At 45.9% G+C, this 12,955-nt stretch overlaps 1 protein-coding gene across 1 annotated transcript in view; it reads left to right on the top strand.

The window, feature by feature from the left end:
* The first annotated feature begins 2,746 nt into the window (after positions 1 to 2,746).
* LOC121282896 (multidrug and toxin extrusion protein 1-like) overlaps positions 2,747 to 12,955 on the top strand; it is a 40,694-nt gene continuing 30,485 nt past the window's right edge. Inside the window, exons 1-4 of the mRNA XM_041196706.1 lie at positions 2,747 to 2,863; positions 7,442 to 7,543; positions 8,648 to 8,716; positions 12,492 to 12,640. Coding sequence (XP_041052640.1) covers positions 2,747 to 2,863; positions 7,442 to 7,543; positions 8,648 to 8,716; positions 12,492 to 12,640 — 437 coding nt within the window. The remainder of the gene's footprint in view (positions 2,864 to 7,441; positions 7,544 to 8,647; positions 8,717 to 12,491; positions 12,641 to 12,955) is intronic.

Consider the following 12,955-nt stretch of genomic DNA (forward strand, 5'->3'; position numbering starts at 1 on the left):
AAATCTAACGGTAAACCAACAGATGAAACCAGAGGAAACTAAAGGACCTATGACTTAGCAGAAAGGTCAATAAACAGGGGGCAGAGTTTTAAAATAATTGACGGAAGGATTAGGGGGGAGTTGAGGAAGAATTTTTTCACTCTGAGGGTGGTGAGGGTCTGGAACTCGCTGCCTGAAAGGGTGATAGAGGCATCACATTAAAAAAAAATTGTATGCATTTTAAGTGCCTTAACCTGAAACACTGGGGACGAAGGGCTGGAAAGTGGGATAGGCAGGATAGCTTTGTCTTGGCTGGCATGGACACCTGTGTTCTGAACAGGCTGTGATCGATGGTCCTATAAATCTGCCTGTGTTCGGGGCTACATCGGACAATGCAATTATCAACTCAGTCACTAGGGGGGGCTTCTGGGACCCTCCTCAAAGTGGAAAGGTGAGGATTGACGTGACTTGAGTGCTTGTCTGTGCCATTATTTAAGCAGTAAGTTTGTTTGTAACCATGCCCTGAGTAGGTCAGCACATGACTCTGGGCAGCAATGATTATACAATGAAGCCATTCATAAAAAGCGAACAAGCGATGGCATTATTGGATGTTGGCTACAGGCAAATTGATCCATTTCACGCATAGCTCCCCTAACAGTGAACTGCAGTGTCCAACTGAGCTGGGTCAGGACACAATTGCTAACAACAGGAAAAAGCCATTAGGCTTAATAGCCTCTCCTTTCATTTGAGATCAAGCCCACCTTCTGAACATATCCCTCGTGCCTACTTCTCCCTTGACTGAAGCTTTTACAGCTACAAGCTGCCCAGTCTAATTCCACTCAAAAAGCTGCTCCTGTGAGCGGATAAGACATTCAAGGATTTGGGCGAGAGGTGCAGGCGAGGATGTAAGGAGGAACTTTTTAACGCAGTGAGGGATAGTGATCTGGAACTCGGTGTTTACGAAGGTGGTGGAAGCGGAGATGATGAATGGTTTCAGAAGGAAACTGGGCGGGCACCCGGTGGAAATAAACTTGCAGGGCCACGGGGATAGAGCCGGGGGGGTGGGGGTGGGAATAGGACTGAATGGATTACTGAATAGAGAGCCAGCATAGGCTCGATGGACCGAATGCACCCCCCCCCCCCCCACCCCACCGTGCTGTGGTGACTTTCCTGTTGGCCCCCAAAGTTTCAGTGTTACTCACCTTCACCACCCCTCCCAATTCATAAGAAACTAAAAGTTTTCTCTTAAAAATCCCCACCTTAAAAAACCAGAGCGTGATTTGGCAAAAGTAAACCACAATTGGTCAGCATGACACAAAAGTGCATATGAGCTCTTTCGCGTACTTGAATTTTAATTATTTATTTTTAAAGTTTAGTGTAACTCAAGAAGGTTCCAAACCTCCTGTGTTCTGAAGGCAATGTCTTTGTCCCATGTCTTTGTCTTTTCCCCCCACACACGTTCCTCCTCATTCCCCTTGAGAGGATTTGTTTCTTTTTGAGTTCAGAGTTTGTGCTGATATGAATTTTGGTTCTGACTCTTGACTCCTGCCTATACATGGGATCCCAGGGCAGGGCCAAGTTGCCATGGTAACTCCTGACCCTATTGCTGTCACTGTTTAAGCCATATAAAAATGGCTTAAAACTTGAACAAAAGAGGTAGGAGCGGGAGTAGGCCACAAGGGCCCTCGAGCCTGCTCCATCATTCAATAAGACCATGGCTGAACTTCAACTCAACTCTACTTTCCTGCCCAATCTTTTGATTCCCTTATTCTCCAAAAATCTATCAGTCTCAGTCTTAAATATATTTGTCGACCGAGCACCCACAACTCTCTGAATTAGAAAATTGCATGGTTCACAACCCACTGAGCGAAGGAATCGCTCCTCATTTCAGTCCAAAATGGCCAACTCCTTGACCTCCGACTGTGACTGTGACACCCCCTACCCCACCCCTCCCTAGTTCTAGACTCCCCAGTCTGGGGTAACAGCCTCTCAGCATCTACCCTCTCAAGCCCACTGAGAATTTTATATGTTTCACTAAGATCATCTCTCATTCCTGTAAACTCTAGGGAATATAGGCCCAATTTACTCAACCTCTCCTCTCATCCCATGAATCTAACTAATTGAAGGCAATGAATTCCTCCCCCCCCCTTCTCTCTCTCTCTCTCTCTCAGTTTTAGAATCCAAGGAATGTAATATCTGCTTCCTCTAATGAGAGCAGGAAAAAAAATTAAACCTGATTGAATTAAGGGAAAGCTTTTCCTCTGAGCCTTGAGCCTCTCTGTCAGTGTTCTGACCTTCCTAACTTCCCTCCTTGGTCCATGCCTCAGAAGCTGTCTGTCTGGTTAAGTAACCAGCTCCGTGTTTGACCCAGCAGGACAATAGCCAGTCGTTGGGACCATCCAGGAGACTCGAGGGGAAGTGTGGAGATTTGCCTTGGAAACAGTGAAATAGAAGAGACAAATATGTTTTTATATCAGGTTTAGTCACTTGTAAAATCTTCCTTCAGGTTTAAACCACACTTTATCCCCCTCATTTTTGTGTATCGTTCAACAACTGCCCACCTTCCCCATCTCAACTCCCTCCACCTCCTCCAGACACTCCTACTTGCTTCTTTTCACTCTCCCCCTCCCCTTCACTCACCTCTGTCTCCCTCCCCGTCATCCTCCTGCCTCCCCTGCCAGCAGTCAAAGACTGGATTGCGATACAGAGAGGAGCTGGTGTGAGCTCTGACCCTCTGTCGCATTGGAGAAAGCTTCTCGAGACTGAAATGGATGACCAGGAGCAAGGAGCAGCAGTCACGTTCAGTGGCGGTATCCTTTCCCGTTGCTTTCCAGCTGTTATCCGGGAGGAAGTCAAACAGCTGTTTCTGCTGGCTGGACCACTGGTAAGTGAAGCAATTTTAAGGCAGAGGTCTGCTGATCTCGAAGGTCTCGGGGGGCTTTGCATGACTGTCAGAAGAACGCCCGGGGTTTATGTTGTAGACCTCAGCAATGTCTCACGTATCATGAAAGATGTTGAAGTCTCCAGTTGGGGAATATTTCTAAAGGTACGCTATTTTTACAATACTGATCCAAACAGGTTATCTGGTCACTATTGCACTGTTGCTTGTGAGATCTTGCTGTATGCAAATTGGCAGCTGCGTTTCTTACGTTACAGTAACTACACTTCAAAAATGACTGTAAGGCACTTGGGGACATCCTGAGGTCACGAATAAACTCAAGTTTATTTTTCGTGTCCTGAAGCTCGGAGTTTCGTGCAGGGTTAGAGAGTGTTATCAAAAATTCCCATATACCTGGGAGATATTGTTCACTCTCAGGCCACACTGGAGATTTCTGCTTCAACCATTATCTATGCTCAATCTTTGGGTGGGATTTTCTGACCCCGCCCACTGCCAGGATCGTCCAATCCCAGTGGACCTTTGGCTGGGCCGCTGAATCTCCCATAATGGGTCCCGGCACGACGGAGCTGGAAAATCCCAGCCTTTACATTCCCTGTTTTATAAATTTCTTTCTTGTTCGCAAGAACTTGCATTTATATAGCACTGTTAACGTCCCAAGAATTAACACCAAGCCAAAGAAGGAAATATTAGGACAGGCGACCAATTGGCTGATCGAGTGTGCAGATTTTAAGAAGGGTCTTAAAGGAGGAGAGAGGGGTGGAGAGGTTTGGAAAATAATTCCAGAGCTTAGGACTAGATGACTGAAGGCAAGGCCACCAGTGATGGGGTGAAGGGAATGGAGGATGGGCAGGAGGCCAGAATTGGAGGTGCTCTGACACAGCAGTTGGTAAAGCTGAGTCATTTAAAAATCCCAGAGGGAAACTTTAAACAACTGTCATAAACTATATTTTCATTTGGTATGTTTGACATGGAACTCTGAATTCAAGCATAAAAGCACCAGTTCTCAAGAGGTTTTTATACCAAATTACATGAGACATTTATTAATTTACATTGATTAAAATATATGTACACATGGTTACAAATTATTACTACCATAACTTTTAACAAATTCCCAAACTAATCTCCATTAAGGCATCAGTAACCCATAGACTTTAAGCAGACACCAGGCAAAGCATTTTCACCGTACAAATTCAAAATGAAGTTCCTTTCACTTTGGTTCCTTTGCAGACACAATGGTAGGCTTACAGGCTTTGATCTTACATTGCCTCTGCCCTGCACACATGAAACTGCTGTCTGTTATACCCAACACATCTCATTGAATGTAAATTCTCATTGTATCACCAGCCCCTTTGAATTCCACCTCTTCTAACAATAAAACCTCTTTCATAGTACCAATTTTATTAGCAGTATAAACATTGCTTGGTCTCTGCTAGATAGGTGCCAGATTTCACTCCCCTTCTTGAATGCTCGATTCAACAAAATGCAAATGCACTCTATCTTACTGTTCACATCTCAAAACTACTACACATCAAAGCAGCCAGACTAGCTGGCTTTAATCCAATTAACACACACACAGACTAAACCTCTATTTTTAAAAGAAACATAATTTCCAACAATATTATATACTTTAATAGCTTCATGAAGAGGGAAACAGATTCTTATAAGATTGTAGGGCAGGAGTAGGTTATGGAAATAGGGAAAGGGGGAAGTAGTTCAATGAACTGGAGAGAGTGACAGTTCAATGAATGGAGAAGAGAGATGATTTCATTGATTGGGGGAGGGTATTTTTTATTTATGGAATGTGGGCATCACTGGCTAGGCCAGCACTTATTGCCCATCTCTAGTTGCCCTTGAGAAGGTGGTGTTGAGCTGCCTTCTTGAACCGTTGCAGTCCAGGTGGTGTAGGTACACCCACAGTGCTGTTAGGGAGGGAGCTTCAGGATTTTGATCCAGTGACAGTGAAGAACGGCGATATATTTCCAAGTCAGGATGGTGAGTGACTTGGAGGGGAACTTCCAGGTGATGGTGTTCCCATCTATCTGCTGCCCTTGTCCTTCTAGATGGCAGTAGTTGTGGGTTTGGAAGGTGCAGTCTAAGGAGGCATGGTGAGTTCCTGAATTGCATCTTGTAGATGGTACACACTGCTGCCACTGTACGTCGGTGGTGGAGGGAGTGAATGTTTGTGGAAGGGGTGCCAATCAAGCGGGTTTCTTTATCCTGGATGATGCCAAGCTTCTTGAGTTTTGTTGGAGCTGCACTCATCCAGGCAAGTGGAGAGTATTCCATCATACTCCTGACTTGTGCTGTAGATGGTGGACAGGCTTTGGGGGGTCATGAAGTGAGTTACTCGCCGCATGAACCTAGGTTTCCTAGCCTCTGACCTACACTTGTAGCCACAGTATTTATATGGCTAGTCCAGTTCAGTTTCTGGTCAATGGTAGTCCCCAGGATGTTGATGGTGGGGGATTCAGTGATGATAATGCCACTGAAAGTCAAGGGGCGATAGTCGGATTCTCTCTTGTTGGAGATGGTCAATGCCTGTCACTTGTGTGGCGCAAATGTTACTTACCACTTGTCAGCCCAAGCCTGGATATTGTCCAGGTCTTGCTGCATTTGGACATGGACTACTTCAGTATCTGAGGAGTCGCAAAAGGTGCTGAACATTGTGCAATCATCAGCGAACATCCCCACTTCTGACCTTATGATGGGAGGAAGGTCTTTGATGAAGCAGCTGAAGATGGTTGGGCCTAAGACACTACCCTGAGGAACTCCTGCAGTGATATCCTGGAACTGAGATGATTGATCTCCAACAACCACAACCATCTTCCTTTAAGCTAGGTATGACTCCAACCTACGGAGAGTTTTCCCCCCCGATTCCCATTGACTCCAGTTTTGCTAGGGTTTCATGATGCCACACCAGGCTGTTATGAGGTCAGTGACTGAGTGACCCTGGCAGAACCCAAACTGGGTGTCAGTGAGCAGGTTATTGCTAAGCAAGTGCCGCTCGATAGCACTGTTTATGACCCCCTTCCATTATTTTACTGATGATTGAGAGTAGACTGATGGGGCGGTAATTGGTCGGGTTGGATTTGTCCTGCTTTCTGTGGACAGGACATACCTGGGCAATTTTCCACATAGCTGGGTTGATGCCAGTGTTGTAACTGTACTGGAACAGTTTGGCAAGGAGCGCGGCAAGTTCTGGAGCACAAGTCTTCAGTACTATTGCTGGAATATTGTCAGGGCCTGTAGCCTTTGCACAATCCAGTGCCTTCAGCCGTTTCTTGATATCACATGGAGTGAATTGAATTGGCTGAAGACTGGCATCTGTGATGCTGGGGACCTCAGGAAGAGGCCGAGATGGATTATCCACTCGGCACTTCTGGCTGATGATTGTTGCGAATGCTTCAGCCTTATCTTTTGCACTGATGTGCCGGGCTCCCCCACCATTGAGGATGGGGATATTTGTGGAGCCTCCTCCTTCAGTGAGTTGTTTAATTATCCACCACCTTTCATGAATGGATGTGGCAGGACTGCAGAGCTTAGAACCCAATCAATGGTTGCGGAATAAACTCTGCCTATCGCTTGCTGCTTCTGCTGTTTGGTGCACAAGTAGTCCTGTGTTGTAACTTCACCAGGTTGAGACCTCCTTTTTAGGTATGCCTGGTGCTGCTCCTGGCATGCCCCCCCCACCGTACTCTTCATTGAACCAGGGTTGATCCCCTGTCTTATTGTAATGGTAGAGTGGGGGGACTATGCCAGGCCATGAGGTTACAGATTGTGTTTGAGTACAATTCTGCTGCTGCTGATGGCCCACAGCACCTCATGGATGCCCAGTCTTGAATTGCTAGATTTGTTCAAAATCTATCCCATTTAGCACGGTGGTTGTGCCATAGAACACGACAGAGGGTATCCTCATTGTGAAGGTGGGACTTCATCTCCATAAGGACTGTGCAGTGGTTATTCCTACCGATACTGTCCTGGACAGATGTGTCTGCAGCAGGCAGCTGGTGAGGATGACATTAAGTGTGTTTTCCTTTCTTGCTGGTTCCCTCACCACCTGCCACAGACCCAGTCTAGCAGCTATGTCATTTAGGACTTGGACAGCTCGGTGGTGATGGTAGAGTGGGGAATATGCCAGGCCTTGAGTCCAGCTTGGCCGTGTCTGCCGTGGTGAGATTCGAACCCAGATCCCCCAGAGCATTACCCTGGGTCTCTGGATTACTAGTCCAGTGACAATCCCACTAAGTAGAGACGGTTCAATGAATGGGGGAAGAGTGACGGTTCAATGAATGGGGGAAGAGTGACGGTTCAATGAATGGGGGAAGAGTGACGGTTCAATGAATGGGGGAAGAGTGACGGTTCAATGAATGGGGTGCCTGTTCAATTGCATGTTTGCTGCTCAGAGGTCTGATGGTGAAGCAACAGCTTTGGAATAAGACAGTTGGATAACGATGGGGTTTCTTTTCTGCAGATGAACGAGTTAGCCCTGGCTGCTAGGTCTCCATCTTTTTTTGCCTATCTTTTGATCTTCCAACTCACTTTAATGTAAGTTTCTTTTAACAGATTCTGTCACAGGTGATGATTTACAGCCTTAATTTTATCAGCTCTGCGTTCAGTGGACATCTTGGCAAATATGAATTGGGTGCCGTGTCACTCGCTACATCGGTAAGTACAAGACACTCATTGAAGCAATGAATCCTCGGGGGAGATAGGACATTTTCTTGACTATTCCAAAACCCTGTTTCCCTGTAAAAGTCTTTTCATTTACAAGGTGAGTAATGGACGCCATCCTCTTGGAAGGGTAGGGGCTGGTCACTGGAGGATTGGGACATCATTAACTCTATTTCTCAGTCCACAGAAGCTACCTAACCTGTTGGAGAGTTCCTGTTTTCTCAGATTCCCAGCATATCTGTAATTTTTTGGTTCTTAAAAAAAAAATTATTAATGGGATGTGGGTGCTGCTGGCAAGACGAACATTTATGGTCCATTCCTCATTGCCCTTGTTGCCTTCTTGAATACAACTGAGTGACTTGCCTACAGCAGTTACATTGCTGTGGATCTGGAGTCACATATAAGCAGGTTTCCTTCCCTGAAGGACATTGGTGAATCAGATGTTTTTTTTTTTACAGCTATCTAGTAGTTCCATGGTCATCATTACTAAGATAGCTTTCAATTCCAGATTTTTAAAATTAATTAATCCAATTTAAATTCCCCAGGAGGATTTGAGCTTGCATCTTCTGATCAACAGTCCAGGCCTATGCAGTAGAAATCCAGTAGCATAACCATTATGCTACCAGCCTGGGATTATAGAGCCGTGGTTTCCAATGGTTTTACACTGACAATCCGGCTCTGGGCAGGACCTGCGTTCATGGGGTAGTGGTTTAGACACTGGCCTTTTGGAGGGACCTGCATTTGACGCTTGCCTTTTGCCACTGGGTAGGCCTTGGCCTTGAACTGTTTTGCTTTTGGTTCTTGAGTTTCTATCCCAAGCAAAAACCCAGCCTCACACTTAAGAATCTCTCAAACGAAACATTTAGGAGCCTCCAGGAGTGGGCATGTTGTCAGTCTGAAATGCAATGCGCCCTCAATGGGCACACACCCATCGTGGTGTAAAAGCTCCAATGACCTGACCAGGGCAGGTACTCACTGCTCTGAGATGGAAAAGGCAGGTGAGGAGATGGGCAGATGGATTGCTGCGACTATTTTTAATGCTTTGTTTTCCTTTTAATTATCTCTCCTGCCCCCTCCCTTTCCAAAATGGTGGCTAAGGTGATCAGTGTGACGGGCGTTGCGGTGGGAACCGGTCTGTCCATGGCGTGTGACACTCTGATATCGCAGGTAAATCTTCGTCACTACAGTTGCCTCAATGGGACTTGTGGTGAAAAATGAGAAAATGTTTCCTTTTCGTTTGCAAAGCCAGTACTGCTGGCCTCTTCTGTATCCATTTTCAGGGTATATATAGGTGTGAATGCAGCGTTGTGGTGGGTGCCAGTCGAACAGGTTGTTTACGTGGAGGGTGTGGACTGAGTGGTCAGGGAAGACACTTGAGGTCCGACACTGGAGCCAGTGTGAGAAAGGGGCCCAGCGAGTGCAGTAAAGGGGAAACAGCAGAGCCTTTTCCCTCCGAAACGTTAAGATCGAGCGGCCCATTTCATCCCAAAATGACCTGTGAACTCTAACCCCACTCACTTGCTGCAGTGAGGGGATGGCACTGGCAGGATCACATGACTGTAGATCACAAATCCGCAGTGACCTCAACTGATTGTGTTTTAAGTTTGTAATGAAAGCCGATCGGGCCATTATTATTTGGTGATGTGAGCCCTAAACTTTCTTCTTTCTTCAAGTTCTTTCTCCCTGCTTTCTATTTAAATTTGCCCACCACCAACCCCTAAAAATGCCCCCATGTCCGAGGAAATGTGTGAATGCCCCTCCTCCGTCAGACTGCTGCTCCTGGCTGGAAGTAGATGCAGGAAAAGGGCTTGCTTCTCAACTCCCTTGGTTGGCCTGTTGAAATCAAATGTAATAAATAATATACATTGGATGAACACTTTCAATAAGTGTCAGGCAATAATTATTGCACTTCTTATTTGTGAATTGTGGTGCCCGTTATGTATTACATAAGAACATACGAGTTTGGAGCAGGGGTAGGCCACGAGCCTGCCCCGCCATTCAATAAGATCATGGCTGATGTGATTGTAACCTCAACCCCACATTCCCGCCTACCCCTGATAACCTTTCACCCCCCTTGCTTTTCAAGAATCTATCCACTTCTGCCTCAAAAATCTTCAATGACCCTGCTTCCATTGCCTTTTGAGGAAGAGAGTTCCAAAGAATCACAACCCTCTGAGAGAAAACATTCCCCTTATCTCTGTCTGAAATGGGTGACCCCTTATTTTGAAACAGTGACCCCCTAGTTCTAGATTCTCCCACAAGAGGAAACCTCTTCTCCACATCCACCCTGTCAAAGCCCCTCAGGATCTTATATGTTTCAATTAAGTTGCCTATTGCTCTTCTAGACTCCAGTGGATACAAGCCTAACCTGTCTATCCTTTCCTCATAAGACAACTCTCCCATTCCAGGTATTAGTCTAGTAAACCTTCTCTGAACTGCTTCCAATGTATTTACATCCTTCCTTAAATAAGGAGACCAATACTGGACACAGTTCTTCAGATGTGGTCTCACCAATACCCTGTATATTTAAGCATAACCTCACTATTTTTATATTCAATTCCCCTTGCAATAAATAAATAATTACATTGAACTTGCAGCACACAAACAAGCCATTTGGCCCAACTGGTCCATACTGGTGTAGATAAACATGACCTCCATTTTTCAATCGCTGAACTACCTATCCATCTGAGTTTTTTTTGTGATGGAATACGCCCCACTTGCTTGGATGAGTGCAGCATCAACAACACTCAAAGTTTGACACTGTCCAGGATGAAGCAGCCCGCTTGATTGGCACCACATCCACAAACGTTCACTCCCTCCACCACCAAAACACATTGGCAGCAGTGTGCACCATCTACAAGATGCATTGGAGAAACTCACCAAGGCTCCTTAGGCAGCACCTTTCAAACCCATGACCGCTACCACCTAGCAGGGAAGGGCAGCAGATAGATGGGAACACCACCACCTGGAAATTCCCCTCCATCCTGACTTGCAAAGATATTGCTGTTCCTTCACTGTCACTGGAACTCCTGGAACTCCCTCCATAGCAGCACTATGGGCATACCTACACCACATGGACTGTAGCGGATCAAGAACGCAGCTCACCACCACCTTCTCAAGGGGCAATTAGGGATGGGCAATAAATACAGTGAAGCCCACATCCTGTAAATGAAAAAACAATATGTGCTGGGGAAGAACCATTGGCCAAGACACCAGGAAAACCACCTGCTCTTTTTCAGATAGAAGCCATGATCATCTGTGATCTTATTAAATAGTGGAGAAGGCTCAAGGGGCTGAATGGCCTACTCCTGCTCCAGGGTCAACCTGGGTTATGTGCTTTGAGAGCCAGGGTTGAACCCAGAGGCGAGTGCACTGCCAGCTGAGCTAAGGCTGATACTACATGATTCCTGGGATGAAAAACTAGCTGCGAGGACAGATTGGAGAGGTTTTCCTTGGAGAAAAGAAGGCTGAGAGGAGACTTGATAGAGGTATTCAAGATCCTGAGGGATATGGACATGGTAAATTCAAAACTGTTCCCATTCAAGAAGCCATCAAGAACTATAGGGCACTGGTTTAAAATAATTGGCAAAAGGAGTCAAAAGTGATGTGAATAAATGTGATGTGAGGAAAATGTTTTTCACCTAGTGACTTCCTGAAAGTGGTGGCTGAGCAGGTTTGGTTGAGGTATTCAGAAGGGAATTGGTTTGCTACCTGAAAAGGTAGAATGTGTAAGGTTTTTTTTATCTGTTCATGGGATGTGGATGTCTCTGACTAGGCCAGCACTTATTCCTAATTGCCCTTTTTCAGAGAGCATTTTAAGAGTCAACCACATCACTGTGCACATGTAGGCCAGAGCAGGTAAGGAGGGCAGATTTCCTTTCCTAAAGGGACATTAGTGAACCAGAAGGGTTTTTACAATATTTGGCAGACTTTTGTTCCAGATTTTTAGTGAATTCAAATTTCACCGTCTTCCATGGTGGGATTCAAACCCTGAATCCCCAGAGTATTACCCTGGGTGTCTGGAATATGAGCCCAGTGACAATACCACTAATCCACTGCCTCTGCCTCCTTGGTGATAAGGGGATAAGTCAAGGGAGTGGGACTAGGTGGAGTGCTCTTTCAGAGAGCCAGTGCAGACTTGATGGGCTGAATAGCATCCTGCACTGTAAAGATACTGTGATACTGTGATACAGGGACCTCCAATCTCACCTGCAGAAAGAAATCATCCAGGGTTGTGAAATGTGCCCTTGAGTCTTTGAACTGAATAGTCTGTGGAAGGGCTGGCAGGTCGGGCAGAATGGCCACTTCCTCATCCTTTTGGATCAGAGGGTTGTCCAATGAGGAGAGATGAAGGAAAATGGGCCGATATTCTTTACAGCTCTAAAGAATGAGAGGTGCCCTTATTGGAAAATTCTCAGAGAGTATCACAGGATAGATACAGGGAAGATGTTTCCCTCCTGGCTGGGGAATCCAGCACCAGGGGTCACAGTCATAGAACAAAAAGGATGGCCATTCAGAATCAAGTTGAAGAAAGATTTCTTCACTCCAAGGGTGGTGACCCTTTGGAAATCTCTATCCCGGAGAGCTGTGGATGCTTATTGAGCATATTCAAGACTGAGGGCTATGGGCTAAGTGCTGGAAAATGGGATTAGAATGGATAGGTGCTTGATGGCTGGCACAGACATGATAGGCCGAAGCGCCTGCTTCTGTGCTGTGTAACTCCCTATGACTCTATGACTGAGATCTACCCATTCTAAGGGGATCCAAGGGACATGGGAATCGGATGGGCAGGTGAATTTGAGGTAGAAATCAGCTGTGTTCTCATTGAATGGCATAACAGGCTCGCGGGGCCCAATGGCCTCCACCTGCTCCTATTTCTTATGTTCTGATGGAAGACTTTCTGATTTTGTCACTGAGAAGAACAATTTGAATCTCATTTCAGACTTATGGCAGCAAAAAGCTGAAGCGGATTGGAATCATTCTCCAACGAGGCGTCCTCATTCTCTTCATCTTCTGCTGCCCCTGCTGGGCCCTCTTCATTAACACAGAAAAAATCCTCTTGGGTACCAAACAGCACCCTGAGGTGGCCAGGTCAGATGCTCCTTCCAATCCCTAACCGAGATCTATCGTAGAAGGTGTTTCAGTCTGATGAATAAAGCACAGCTTCCATTACTTTAGGTCATCAGAAAGCAGCCATTGTTCCTTGGGTGGTGTCCTCCAAAATCTGTGGAGATTTGTTAATGGGTTGAAAGGAAGGAAGTCTTGTATTTACTATTCACGGCAGCTTTCACGAGCTCAGGATGTACTGAAGTCCTTCACAGCTAATTAAATAATTTCTCATTCAATTTGATTGCGCGCTGCATTGTTCAGTTTTGCTGGTTCCATCTGTTGCCTTGCCAACGTTCC

Source organism: Carcharodon carcharias, chromosome 10, assembly GCF_017639515.1.
Source record: "Carcharodon carcharias isolate sCarCar2 chromosome 10, sCarCar2.pri, whole genome shotgun sequence".
NCBI lineage: Eukaryota > Metazoa > Chordata > Chondrichthyes > Lamniformes > Lamnidae > Carcharodon > Carcharodon carcharias.